This window comes from Prosopis cineraria, unplaced genomic scaffold, assembly GCF_029017545.1.
Source record: "Prosopis cineraria cultivar Desert tree isolate PC_DT_omini unplaced genomic scaffold, ASM2901754v1 PC4, whole genome shotgun sequence".
In the NCBI taxonomy this organism is placed as follows: domain Eukaryota; kingdom Viridiplantae; phylum Streptophyta; class Magnoliopsida; order Fabales; family Fabaceae; genus Prosopis; species Prosopis cineraria.
Window position 1 is genome coordinate 36,312,211 of NW_026555335.1, and position 14,867 is coordinate 36,327,077.

General features: G+C 32.8%; 1 protein-coding gene and 1 long non-coding RNA gene across 4 annotated transcripts; one reads left to right on the forward strand and one right to left on the reverse strand.

Annotated features, from left to right (window-relative positions):
* Positions 1–706: 706 nt before the first annotated feature.
* LOC129308245 (uncharacterized) lies at positions 707–1,904 on the forward strand. Its single transcript, XR_008592571.1, has 4 exons — positions 707–779; positions 876–909; positions 1,409–1,502; positions 1,609–1,904. It is a non-coding gene; the product is annotated as an uncharacterized LOC129308245 (long non-coding RNA).
* Positions 1,905–4,050: 2,146 nt separating this feature from the next.
* LOC129308480 (uncharacterized) lies at positions 4,051–8,904 on the reverse strand. 3 transcript variants are annotated; one of them, XR_008592625.1, is made up of 4 exons: positions 8,264–8,904; positions 6,137–7,766; positions 4,306–6,013; positions 4,051–4,222 (listed from the first exon to the last, which is right to left on the reverse strand). XR_008592625.1 is itself a non-coding variant. In XM_054949600.1 (3 exons), exons 1-3 carry the CDS (start codon positions 8,631–8,633, stop codon positions 4,825–4,827), a joined length of 3,189 nt encoding a protein of 1,062 aa, XP_054805575.1. In that variant the 5' UTR covers positions 8,634–8,904; the 3' UTR covers positions 4,051–4,824. The 3 variants fall into 3 exon arrangements, 2 of the variants coding, with proteins under 2 accessions (XP_054805575.1, XP_054805576.1); XM_054949600.1 differs by having other exon boundaries at positions 4,051–6,013; XM_054949601.1 differs by having other exon boundaries at positions 4,051–6,013; positions 6,137–7,636; positions 8,264–8,395.
* Between the last annotated feature and the right edge of the window lie 5,963 nt (positions 8,905–14,867).

Sequence of the window (14,867 nt, forward strand, 5' to 3'; positions counted from 1 at the left end):
GGATGTGGTTTCTTAAACTAGAAAATGAGAAACCACATCCCCTATTAGTAGTGGGGACATGGTTTCTCATCCTTCTACCTAGTTGATGAGAAACCACGTCCCTCTAATTGAAAGGGGATGTGGTTTTTCTATAATTCACATCCACAATTAAAAAAGGGATGTGTTTTATTCTAAAAATACGTTCTCATTTTGGTTAATGAGGATGTGGATTTTGTAAAAATCACATCCCCTGTTATTAAAGGAGGATGTGGTTTATCATTTTTCACATCACAAGACTTGTGATGTAAATAAATTATTATTTTAAGTTGTCCAATATGATATTCTTTTTAGTTGTGACGTGTAAATGTCTAAAAATGTGATGTAAAAAGTCTATTTTATAGTAGTGGAAATTAATATTGGGAGGCATGTAAATCGATTGTGCAAGCATCCATCCAATGATGTTCAGAGATTGGTGACGCTACTTGTCAAGTTTTGAAAGATCCTAAAATTATTTAAAAAGCAAACATGTGCAAATGTTGAAATTTTACTACCTGAGAGATTAACTGTAATTATTCTGTTCCTGACCAGGAAATGGAAGAAGATCGTAGATGAATGGGTGAAGGTATATAAACCAGGCGATATTGCTTCTATCATAAGTAATCTGAATCATCTTTCTGGAAAAATTTGAAAGTTAGAGTAGAAATTACAATGTTCAGACCAAAATAAACTTGTGATTAATGCTTTTGACAGCTAATGGAGGTTCGCCTCCGGAGAAAAACGCTCAAAACGAGCACAATCAGGTTAAAGAACTCCTCATGCGCCTTTTCCCTGGGAAAGATGCCTAAAGAGATATGCTTGTTTGTTTTTGCTTTCTAATGCTCCAATTCGCTTTTCAGATTCCTGATTTTGCATACTCGCCTAATCCTCACTGTAAGTATAGTATTTGATTCAAAGCTTATATAATTCAATTCAATCTTGTGTACCTGATTGTTAACTAGCATTCTGTTCGTGTGTTTCCTGCTTTTACATGCGGGAGTTTTGGGTCAGAGCGGAATTATTCAGAAGCTGAACCAAAACCAAAAACAGTTTCTCGAAGAGCGCCGCCAAAACCACCAAAACGTATGAACATGAATTATAACCTTTTTGGAGTCCATGGCTGACGACTCTGAATTTGGTTGCTATATATACGGAGGATGAAAATAGAATTTGGAGCTCATGCGGTCAAAATACTAACAACTAAAAACCAAAAATGCAATAAATGTCGAGTTTAGCTCAGTTGAGTCCGCATGATTTTGATCAAATTTGCTCAATTTTGTAGATAGTGCGGGAGCTTAATTAGAACTATTATCTTAGGAATTTGTTTTCCCTTCGAGAATTAATTTTGGAAAGTGTGGGACAGCCAGCTGACCCAAAGCTAAAATGATTGCAGAAAAAGAGAGAACAGAGAGATAGCAACTTTGAAGTGGAGAGACTTGCTTCGGCAAGAAGATGGCTTCAAGAGAACTACAAAGAGGCTGAAAATGGTGGAACCACTGTTCCTAATTTAATGTGATTCTTGTTGATAGCTATTCTCAACCTGCCTGTTTGTCAATGGCTACACTGACTTGCGATTGGTGATTTTGTGTATAGCCAAAAGATAAAGAACGATCCAGGTGATGGACATCCATGAGATCCCTAGAGCCCAAGAATGCCTTCTTTGCAAAGAACAAAGGTGGCGGCGGTTCTCAGGGTAGGCACTGGTAATGCAATATTGTTGGGTGCAAATGGCAAATTACGTGTATTAAAAAAACAAAACAAAAGAAAAACATAATTAATCTGGTTAATCGTTATCTATCTAATGTTTTGCCTTCCAATAACCTTTTCTTTGATGATTTTTTTACATGGGAAAAAGATAAATATTTTTTTATGGGGGATAGGTAAGGTACATGAGAGCGATATTTGCATTGTTTAGTATTTGTTAGAGACAAGAGAGGGTGGAGTTAGCGTGGACACGAGGTGGTGGCTGGTCATTTGTCCAGAAGCGAAGGAAGTGAATTAAAAATTTGTTTGGGTTGGTGATGCAATTAATACTGTGTCTTGGAAAACTCAGTTTTGTAGGCAATTGAAAGTGAAGTGGCTGGGGCGATATTGTTGCATGTGCACAACGCTCCAACCCAACCACATGGCCTACACTTCAGGGACATGGATTGCGTTTTCTTTTTGAACCTTTCTTCGTTTCGGCGTGCCGCTCGTTGGCTGACCCGCGTCTGGCGCAAGGGAACGAAGGGGTGAGCTATGATTTTTCCTCCTACAGTATTCTACTATTATTAGAAGTAATCTGTTTAAAATAAAATCTAACATTAAATGCGAATATTTTTTTAACAAATATTTAAATATTAATTTATCACATTGTGAAGGACTAATTTCTTTCACTAAACTTGCTCCAGTTGATTACATTCTACTATTATTAGAAGTAATCTTATTTGAGATAAAATTCAGCATCAAATATAAATACATCTCCTAACAATGATTTAAATATTGATTTATCACATCATGAGAGACTAACTTCTTTCACTATACTTACCCTTATTGATTATGACTTTATTATTATATAAACTAATATGTGCCCGGTGCAATACATGGGTGTAAACAGAATAAATGATTGTTAACATATATTGAGAACTTGTGTTTTCAAATTAAAATAACTTTTAAATTAAAGTTACTTTTTTTGGAGACTAAAGTTATTTATTTTACTTACATAACAACATTAAGTTAAATATTCAATAGCATTGTTTAAAAAAATTATAAAAATCAATAATTTAACTTTATATAAAGAGTTTGATGATAATCCAGTTGGTTGAACCAAAAAAAAAAAATAAGCTCTCTAGACTTCATTTTTTCAATTATACACAGAAATTATGCTGTAGTTAGAGATAATTAAGGATGATCAAATTACACAAACTCCATAAACATTAGATTTAACTTTTAAGCAAAGCTGAGGAGCTATAAATTATTTTTAACATATTTCACTTGAATCAAGAAAAATTTTCAAAACTTATAAGCTCCATCTAAAAATTTAATAGATTTTTAATTTTATTTCTATTAAATATAGATATTTTGATAACATAAGTTTTCTCACCAACCAAAAAAAAAACTTGTGATAAAAAATTAATGAAGTGATTTATAAACAAGGGGGAAAAAATTTCTTCCCACTCTATAAATAGGAAAGAAGGGGACATTATTAAGTTGATCTTTTGGAAACTTTCAAAAAACATAACAAAAATGACACAAATTCACTAAATAAAACTTTATTGGCAAAAAAAAACTAAATAAAATATAAAATATAAAATCTATTGTTTGACAACTTATATGCCTACTTGTTTCTCAAACTTGAAGCTACGTATGAGACAACACTTTGATTTTACTATTTTGCATGGATGAAAGCATTCTCAACTCAAGAAAGAAGACGAAGAGAATTCATTATTTTAAAATGTTTAATATACATTATTTAAGTTACAAAAGAACAATAATGAACCTAAACCTAATTAGGTAGTAGAAGCAGATTATGTCTAAAATAAATATTATGTTATGAAAATATAATTTTAAATATTTATTAATTAATATACAAATAAAATTTATAAAAATTAATTACTTAAGAAACAATGTATTTAATTACTAAATATAATAGGAAGTGTGTGTTTTTCAATTTTTAAAAAAATAGGACTAAACATTTTTTTTCGGGGACAAATAAATTTATTGAGGGACGAAGTGTAGTTTTTAGAAGGGATTGTGCAAAATTTATTTCTTATTAATAAGAACTATATGTATTTTTTAGAAGGGACTAAACATAATTCATATTTCCCTCATCTAAGGGACATAAGTCCCCTTCAAGTGATCTTAATAGCTAAACCATTTTGTCATTCTTATTTAAAATATTTTAATTTATAAATTTTTAAAATAAATATTATTTTATATCAATAATGATTAAGTGCCATTTTTCTTGCAAATATTAGTTCTCTATTTTTATATTGAAATTGTACTAATAATTTTGAATACTCAACTTGATTAATTTAATAAGAAATACTTATGTCATTTGATAACTTTGATTCTTTTGCGTCCTTTCATTATCACTTCATACTAAACATCCAATGCAACAAAAGGGGGAAAACATGGTTTCTTCAACATACCGAATACATTTTCAAACTCAAAAATCACCTTTTCTTCATAGAAGCCACTCTTCATCACCCTCCCTCTTTTAATTTCCCTTAAAAAAAAAAACAAATCCATCCAACCAAACAGTTGTAAATAAAGCGAGTAAGTAATTAAGGGGAAAAAAGTTGATCTTACAAGTTACTCAAGAAGTGCCTGCCGTCTGTTGTTCTTTGTTCTCATTCATAACTTCCTCAGCCTTCGTAGTTTACACACATTATCCACTTCATTTATCCCTGTTTGTCCAATTCATCTAAAGCAGAGTGGCGTGGAGAGAATCTCCAAATCTTTCTTTCAGGGTGGTTCACATGTTGCATACACAACAATTTTCTCAGTGTCTGTTAGTAAAACAAGGTTTTTCCCCACTTCTTTCCATTAAGAGGTTGAACTAGAAACCACCCTTACCCCAGTCCTACCCTTTTCCATTTGATCCAGCAGTAAAACAAGGGTCTTTAAAAGAACACAGTTCCATAATAGCAATCGTCTCTTACAGAATTGTTAGTACCATGGCCAGCAAAAAAGCGCAGCGCGCGTGATGCAAAGAAACATGCCACCACCTGAGTTTGTTAGTAATCCTAATTTGTTAGAATCTCTTTATTTCTATTCTCAGGTACTATGACCGGATCCCAATTTAGAATCTATGAACTCGAGGAATTTTCAATTTTGCACCTTCAACTCATCTGATTTCCTCAAATTTTGTAATATTCCATCGATTAGCTCGTCCTTCTTACGTGAGTCCGGGTCAGCAATGAATGAATATCTCTTGTGAGGTTTTTGCTTCTCTTTATGCACCACCCCTGAATGAATTTTGGAAAGTGCTCCTGGAATGAAATGCCTGGATGAATGTAAACCATCAGTCAACCCATTGCTTCTGGCATCCATATTTTCTGACTTCACACTATCCTCTTCCTGACTTCTGTAAAATGACTCCAGAGTTTGTAAAAGAGAACTGTCTTCCACATTACGTCTTGAGCGTCCTTCCTCTTCTGATTGAGTTAAACAAGAGCTATCTCCTTCAGATTCAGAAGAATCATCATCAGAGAGTGAAGGTTCATAATCAGGATGCATTGCAGTCTCCAGCTTTATAGCCTCGTGCCTTGATTTTGCTTCCAGGTCACTCCTGATGGGATTGGCAACTGAGACAGGTCCTAATTCCTCCCATAGAGTGTCTTTGCGGCCATCTTGAGCGCTTGAATCAGATGACTCTCTATCCAAATCCGGCCCAGCATCACTAGAATTGTTCACTAAAGTATTGAGAGCTGACATTTCCACATCAGAAGCAAAAACGGGATGATAAACTGGAAAGATGTAAGATGACTCCATTTTCACTCCAGGCAGAATCTGTAATAAGGTTGCCAACTTTTGATAACCAAGCTTCTGAACATCAAGAGGATAGCCATACCTCTCCAGAAAAAGTTTTGGTATCATACTTATATTATACCCATCTGAGTGTTCTCTCAATGTCTCACCCACAAGTTTCTGAATATCTGCTAACATGTCAGTTCTCGACTTTTCAGTGTGCTTATCTTTAATGGCAGAAGAAGAAACTCCAGTGTGAGGGACACTCTGATATCTTTTATCGATATCACCTTCTGATGATTTTTGCAAGGTGCTCCGTGCTTCTTTGTTTAGAAAGAGAGATCTCAAACCAGTTGCACCATGTGATAAGCCCACTGAGTTCTTCCCAGTTTGTAGGGCAACACGGAAAGGAAAGGTCAGAGAGGGCCATTCCTCCAACCATTTTTTCTCAGATATCAACAAATCCACCAGTTGAAGGAGATCATTTTCACTACAAGAACTAAGAACCTGGGGCCCATACTTTTGAAATTTCTGCATCAAATCCTTCCTGCCAAAACAGCATAATGATTAATGCATATTATTACTTAATTACTCTTTCAACATAATACTTAATGTACAGCAACTGTAAAATCCTTCACATGAGCAGTAAAGGGCTATTATCCTCACTAACCTGCTTTTAGAACGGGAAATTAGAGTTGATCCTTTGGCAGTAAAAACAAAAGATTTCATGTCACTCCAAAAGGAACTACTAGAAAACAACTCAGGCTCCACAAAATGATTCACTGTCTGTCTCAGTTCAGATAACTTGGGCTCTTTAGAGTGACTAACCATTTGTTTCTGTTCTGTAAACTTAGAATCTTCAGAATGATAAACTGTTTGTTTTAGATCTGACGACTCAGACTCTTCAGAATGACAAATTGCCTGGTTCAGGTTTGAAAACTTGGGCTCTTCAGTATTACTAAGCATCTCATTCGGTTGATCTGTCAAATTATTAGTGTTTCCACCATTTTTCCAGAATGGCCACCACCTGCTAATCCAAGAAAAGAAACTTTGACGTTTGCCAGAATTATTGCTGTGAGGTTCAGTGCTTCCAGCAATGCTTTTGTCAATCACAGATTCATCAACTTGTAGAGAATGAGGAATGTTAGAAACTGCATCAGCTTCCTTTCTTGTGGGTTTCACATGCTCATCTTCAGCTTTTAACTTTACAGAAATATCATTTGAAGAGCCATTCTTTTCTGAAACTATGTTGCTTTGGTCAGTAGAATAATTCTCTGAAGTTGCAAATTTCTCTGTGACACTCAGATTTACATCGCTAGAGCTAGGAATTTCATTCTCCTTCAAAGGCGATTGACTTTCAGTTACATGTGCATTAACCATATCCACAGCCTGTTGGACCTTTTCTGGAATACCTTCTGCACTAAGTTCCAGAGATGAAGCCATTGATGGTTTCACATATGAATCCCCAACCACCTTTGCCACCCCACCACTTAACTTTGCAGCAGCCACCTGCTTCAACTCCTCACCATCAACAGATACTGCTGATGGTTTCACATCTGCATCCTCAACCACCTTTTCCACCTCACCACTTAACTTTGAAGTAGCCACCTGGTTGAACTCCTCACCATCAACAGTTTCAAAAGATGCTATTGGTGGTACAGAACTGTTATCAAATGGTCCAGGCCATTTTTGGGGGATTGGAAAAACAAAAAGTACTTTATCAGGTCCAGGCCGAAGCTGTACATTTGCCACTGACAAAAGAAAGCGAGAAAACTTTTTATGACCATAGTAGTCTTTATCCAAGCAAATACCAGCTTTTGCTATTTCTGCTCGAAGGTCTGATACAGAGATACCTCTTGGATATGAGTTTAAAACTTCTTGAACTTGTTTCACAATTTCCTTTGGAATTTTAAATAATACTGAATCTGAGATAGGTGAAGATATCTCCTCAATCAGTGACTGCTCACCATCCAAGTAAGGGTCTTCAAGAGGCACCTTATGGTGCCCATACCAAGAACCAACCAAACCATCAGGAGGGTGATTAAAGTGTTTTCCATCAAGATTTTGTCCTCTAATTAATGAATTCCAATGCCACATTATAGTTGCTGCATTGCAGAGAACTTTAGGAGCCCCTGCTGGTGTTGCAAGCAAGATGTTGTAGTTATCCAACCTTAAACGATGTAACATATCAGCAAAAACCCTATTATCAGTAATTAAAAACAGATGTGCTGGTGGAGGATTTTTGGAAACCCAATGCATAAGTTCAACAAGAAGAGATCCATGAGCAGGATTTTTTCCACCTACAATCAAGTAGCGAAAGATAAAAATATTTTGAAAAAGCTAACAAGGATCAATACAATAAACAACAAGTAGTGGAAAGCTATCTTAAAGAGATGCATAAGAGGGTAACAATTCCCATCAAGCTCCCTCGCTACTTAAAAAGGAATATTTTGATTCTTGACTTTTTTAAAATAAAAATTCATATTTATCTTTAGCCTTTAATTGGTACTAAATATCGACAAGCAATTGCCTTTTCTTAAAAAAAATTAACTATAAATTAGGATAGATGGGATGGTTTATAGTTGGAGATAAGTGATAACAACAACAAAATAGTGAAATATTATGGACATGTTGTAAACAATATGGAAGATGCCTCTAGAGATGCATAACGTTAAGTATAACACGCCACCTTTTCAGCATAAACGCACTAGTATGAATGCCATGTAATGCTATGCGTTAAACATTTGGCAAACGAAAAGGCAAACGTTAATCATTCCTACAGATACAGGACACATACCATTGGGAATGTGGACCAGATTTATCCCAGTGGAAGAGAGAGCTTCCTGATTGGCAGTTGAGAGTCGCAAGACGTCACCAAAAGCCCTGATTTGAAGCGGCCCTTTTATCCCTTTGGTCCTAAGAGCTTCAGTTATGCAGTGAGTGATTCTATACCCATTGACATCAACAGGTAAATTACAACTATCGAACTCCCACCACACTGAAATGGGTACATTTCGCGTTTCATCATCATGGGGTCTCAAGAATGAATGGTTATACGACGAGGCTGAGAAGTGACAAATTTGCAGAAGAAGAGGACGAACTAATTGTGAGGAGGAAGAAAAGGATGATATAATAGAGACATTTTTAGAAACGAGAAGTTTGATCATGGTGGCCTGAAATCAGAATGAAAGAAAGGATGAGAGTGTGAAAGTAACACGTCGGCAGAAATGGCAAAATTTTGTGCTATCGATTATCACAGCTCTCAAAATTCCTGAGTCCCTCGTGTTTCGGTGAAGCGTTTGCCTATCGCAAAACTTGGAACTGCAGAAGAGTGAAAACAATTTTCGTATCTGAAGCTCTACTGCGTAACTTGGACTTCTCAGTCTGCAATTCGCGTCTGAAGCCCTAACAGAGTTTGCCGCCTTACAGATTTGGGAAAGCACCGCTCAAACCGTCAAACATGATGCGCTCGTTTTGGTTGCCTAATTACCTAAATACACATTAATTAGAATAAATCAATAAATTACCCCTTAACTTTACATTTAGAAACACGGTAAACTCTAAACTTGTGCAAATTATTTTTTGAGACTAATGTACTGTAATTTCTGCCACAAATAAAAATTAACTTTAACCATTAATTAATAAAAAAAGATAAAAAATAATTTCAAGAATTACAGAAAAAGATCTGAAATCTTTTTATCCTTTTTCATAATTTTTGAATTCTTTATTATAATTTTTTATAATATTTTATCTTTTTCTAATCAACTTATTATCAAAATCAATTTTTGTTAATAGTAATACCAAGATTATATCATTTTTAAAAGTTAAAACAATAATTTTCATATTGAATAAATTTAAAATTTATAATATTATTGAATCTAAAATTAAAAATAATTTGCTCATTTATTCTATTAATTATTTATTCAACGTATATAATTTTACGTCACAGCTATAAGTATTTAATTAATTTGTTAAACTGAAAAAAATAATGAGAGAATGACATAAAAGTATCCCAAATAAACAAACCGTGGAAAAAAAAATCATTAAATGATTGGATAGTGGAATCATAAACTTAAAAAAGAAATTGGAGCTGAAATTATGAAATAATAATGTTTGGTATACGTAAATTTAAATTTTTAAAAATTTTGATTCAAGTAAAAAGAGCTTACTTGAATTTTTTGGTAGGAGCTATGACATTATATTTTTTGAAGGCAATTTTATCCTTATATAAAAGTAGAAAAGACAACCCTGCACTTACTCATTTGTCATTAATATCAAAAGAATCGAGCATGCAGACGATCATGACAAGGACGATTCAAAATGCCCAACTCTTGTGTTTTCATTCCTTGCTCTCTCAACTATATATAAATCGTAATGTGTGTGTGGGTGTGTTTTTACATATAATTTATATATTTATAATATTTTTTTATGAAATATTTTACTTATTTTTAATATCTATCATCTATATAATATTTCATTTGTATATTAAACAGTATATGAAAAATTAAATCACAGTTAAGCTTTTAATACATTTTGATTTTGATTTTAATTTTTAAGGATAATTTTATCTTTTAAGTATAATTTTATTTTTATGTCTTACATACCAAATAAAAATAATACAAGGATTTCATTTATTTTTTATAACATACCAAACATATTTTTAAAATATAATTATATTTCAATTATAATTTCAATTTTAATTCTAATTTTAATTTTATCAAAAACTATTCAGTCATACCAAATGGAGCCTAAATAGTAAATAGGTTAATTCTTTTGAAATTTTTAGATTTTTTTTACATAATTTTTGTAACATGGTAATAAGTCATATTGCCCATCTAAAAAAACAAAAGAAAAGAAATCCACAACTAACAAAGCTCCAGCGGCCGAAAATTTATTGGAAAGAAAGGGTAAAATAGGATGAGTTGAAATAATTTTTGGCAAAAAAAAAGAAATATTTATTCATGCCAAATAAAAAAAAATACTATTAGTAAACTTAGATTCTGTTTGGTTTGAGTGAAGGGGAGGAAAAGAAAAAAATTTTAATAATATTTTTTTAGTTTAGAACGAAAAAAAACAGAGAGAAATTAATAATTAATTTATTATTATATTCATATATAATGTATATTTGCAAGAAACAAATGAAGATGGGTAACCATACTTGAAAAAAAAAAAGGCTTAGGAGCCAAGGATGGCTAGGTAATATTATATTTGGCTTGAATGAAATTTTTTTAATATAATTAGTTTTTATAATCATGCTTGGAAAAATTGATGAAAAAGACCTAGTCGAAAAAGAAATTGTGCCAAGGATCAAGTTAAATTTAAGAACCAAATTAAATATTTTATTCATTAAATAATATGATCAAATGACTAAAATGTCTCTCTATTTAAATAAATAAAATTAAAAAAAATAAAATTGTCTATTCAACACATACACCTCCAATCACAAGCCTTGCAACCAAGTCAGAAACCTTGCACCCCAATCACAAGCCTTGCATTCCAAGCCACAAGTTTTATACTTAAGTTAGAAATCTTACACTAAGTCAAAAGTCATGCACCTCAACCCAGAAACCAAAAAAGTAAGTTGTAATTTTTATTATCATGGGTTTAAGGCTTTTGGTTTGCAGTGTAAGGCTTTTATCTTGAGATGCACGACTTTTAACTTGGATGCAATGCTTTTGGCTTGAGGTAAAAGAATTTGGTTGAGGTGCAAAGCTTCTTCTGGCTTGAGGTGCACTTGTTAAACAGGCAGGTTTTTTTTTTAATTTTGTTTGTTTAAAGAGGGAGACATTTGGTCATTTATTTATATTATTTAATAAATAAAATATTTAATTTGATCTTTAAATTTAACTTAATTTTAAGCATACTTTTTCTTTTAACTGAGACTTTTTTTATCAATTTTTTCATCATGCTTTCATTTTAGTATTAGAAACAAAAATACTCGTCCTGAGCCCGTTATCCCTAGTGTCTGCGGCCTCTTCATCATGCTGTGTCTCATCTAATACGCGGCACCCTCGATCTCCCACTCTCAACTTCTCGCCCTCTCTCGCTTGCTCGCTCTCAATTCTCGCTCTCTCTCCCTTGCACACTGTTCTGGCTTTCTCTTTTCCCCAAGGTACTGTATTTTGATCTTTTGTTTTTGCTACTAGCTAAGCTGTTATTTTTGCCGGCGAAGTGAATGAATCCAATAGGCAATGGTTGTTGTCGCATCCAGATCGTAATCTCCATAAAAAAAAATAACTATAGGAGTATCACCAAAATTTTTAAACGATAATTTTAAAAACCTTTGAAAAAAATAAAATAATTTACAATAATTAAAATAGGATTCGAAAGTCGATTGTATATGAAAAAGGTGTTAGACACTTCATATCTGTGAGAACGGTTACTTTAAATTGACCAAATAAAATTAATATAGCCTTAAATAAAATTTAATTACCCTTAATAAAACAAAAACAAAAGAAAAGAAAGAAGAAGAAAAATTAAATTAAAAAATAATAGTTATTTACAAGTTAGACTTGACCTAGAATAAAATCTTAGGGCCTATGTACCTTTTAAAAATCAAAGCCTACATAATTTGAGAATAAAAGTGTGTGTCACTTTGTTGGTGACTTTTAGAAAAAAGATATATTTTTTATTTTTTGAAAATTATTTTCTTGATTGGGTTTCGTATCTTTGCTCAAGCAAAAATTAATTATTTCACGCTTGTGAAAATTCTAAAATATTATATGATATAAAAATTATTTTTAAATCTATTTATTTATTTTTCCCTTAAAAATGGATTTAAAAACATTATATACAAATTAAGCATTTTGATTAGTGTACTTGCGGTAGTCCATTACTACACACAGCATACAAATTAACCATGTATCTGTGAAGATTTTAAAAATCTCACATGATATAAGTTAACATCAAAAATTTAAAAAAAAAAGCAAAATAAATAAATTAAATAACTAAATAAAATGTGCGTTAAGGAAAAGATCAAATCCATCAAGCCATGCAATCACACTACATTAAACAAGGTGAATGGAGCGAGAAAAAGGAGCCAAACCAAATAGTGCATCAATCATCCATTAGTTAACATCCCTCGAAAATCGAATTGGAATCTGTTGCAAAGTACACATGCCTATTAACATTTGTACCTTCGCACAATACACACTTGAAATAGAAGGTGAGAAAATTGAACATAAAAAAAGAAGTGTGATTGTTTATACAAGGAGGTTGAATCCTTGAAAACAATCACATGCGACACGTCAATTCTGATCATCAAGGCAAAGCAAACATGTGTAGAATAGGATGAGATAAAAACTTGGCCACAAAATGTCAATTCCCTTTCCTGGGCGTAATAACAAGGAATGCTTTGCCAACAATCTGTAAAGATGGAAAAAATATAATGAAAGGAAGAGAAGATGTGTCTAGAGATTGGATATGTACATGCTTCCTTGTCATCAAGGTGTTCATTGGCATAAGAAATACTCTAGACACATAACGTGCAAAACAAAATCAAAGGTATAACAAATTCCTTTCAATATTTCTTGCTTGTTTCTTCAAGTTCTCCCATGTTCCCCTCTAACAACTTCTCTTCACCTCCTCCTCATTTTCACCCCCACTTTTTTTATAGATGAAAATTAGGATTTGCATCTTTAATGATTAAATCACATCAAATCACAATTTTATGATTAATTTTATTTAATTTTCACCATTCAATATCAATGCACAAATTTCAATATTTTTTCATTTAATTTCTTTTTCATTATTTTGTTAAAAAAAAAGCTTTTCAATTATTATTTTTGTTTATTTACTCATTTTTATAAAGTTCGGACAAAATAGAGTATTCATGATTATGAGGGAAAAATTGTTCAGGATTTTAGCTATCCTCCAAAGGAGGAATAACAAAAACAAACTAGAGAGGAGCAATGTGAAATGAGTGCTTCAAAATTTCTTAACAAAAGAGGAAACCTTCAAAAACCCCCACCCAAACACACCATTAAGGTATTGTTTAGTTGGGAGGGGAAGGTGGAAAATTTCCCCTCCCCTCCCCTTGCTTGGTAAGGTGGAGGGCCCTTCTCTTTCCCTCCAAAACTTCTCCCTCCAAATTAGAGGGGAGTCCCCCTCCCCTCTCCCTCCTTTCTCCTTCCCTTCCCTCCCCTTCCTCCTCTCCTCTCACTTCCCTTCCCCTCTCCTCCCCTTTTGTTCCCTTGAACCAAACAAAATTTAAAGTGTAAAAATAAAATTAAAAAGGCAACATCAATTAAAAAAATAGAAGCTCTGTTACACTCCGATTTATTAGTATATAAATATTGGAAAGCAAGAAGCTGAAAGGTTACCTTATTTTCATTTTTCAATTTAGCAAAAATGTTGTTGCTAAATTTTAAAAATATAATTCATGAAAATTAATAAATAATTAAAAAGTTAAAATAATAAAATAAAAAGAATTATGAAATGTAATATATATATATATATATATACATATATATATTTCTTGCACATTTTTCTACTATTTTTTTTCAACACTTACAGATACAGATAAAATGTAGCCTGGAAACATGATTTAAAATAAAAAAATAATAAAAATATTACAATTAATTCCTAGTTTAATAGTTTTATCAGTTTTCAATCGATTCAAACTAGTACTCGATTTTATTTTAAATATCTAATCAGATAGTAGACTGGTTCTCAATTGAACCGGTTGAAATGACCTGCCCAATTCAATTTTCAAACATTGAAAATAATTCAACAATTTGGGCATTTGGCCAAAAAGAAAAAATATTCAACAAGGTTAAGGGAAAAAAAAAGGAGGAGCAAACTAGTGAAAGTGATTAAAAAACTAAAGAAAAGTAAGACCTTGCATTGCCATGTCTAAAGGCATCGGGTGAATAAGGATGAAACCAGTCTGGTTCACTCATGTTCCATATACAAATGACTGATTTGATCCCTCAATCTGCATTTTAATTCCTAAAATCTGTAAGCCTTGCAAATCATCTCTATACTAACTCATGAATCACACTTCCTAAAAGTCACGCTCCACTAAGAGGAGGAAGTGCTGTAGTTAGTATTAACAACATTGAAGTGGTAGTACGTCAATAAACCCTCAACAGCTATACATGCACATATAATTATATGGCCTAAACTCAAGCAATTCTTCAAAAGAATAATAATCTCACAAGAGCAACCATTTCACAGACATGAACCAACCTCAATCTAACATTTAATACCATGATGACCAGTGAAATTATGCAAAGCGCATGAAGGAAAGAAGCAAGCCGCCATCTGAGTTTGTGTTACTATGCCTAAATCCAAAAAATCCCATGATTTCTAGTCTGAAGTGAAAGGACCCAGCTTCAGAATTTATGAACTCCAAGAATTGCACGATTTGACATCAAGGTATCAACTTGAAGATGCCAAAT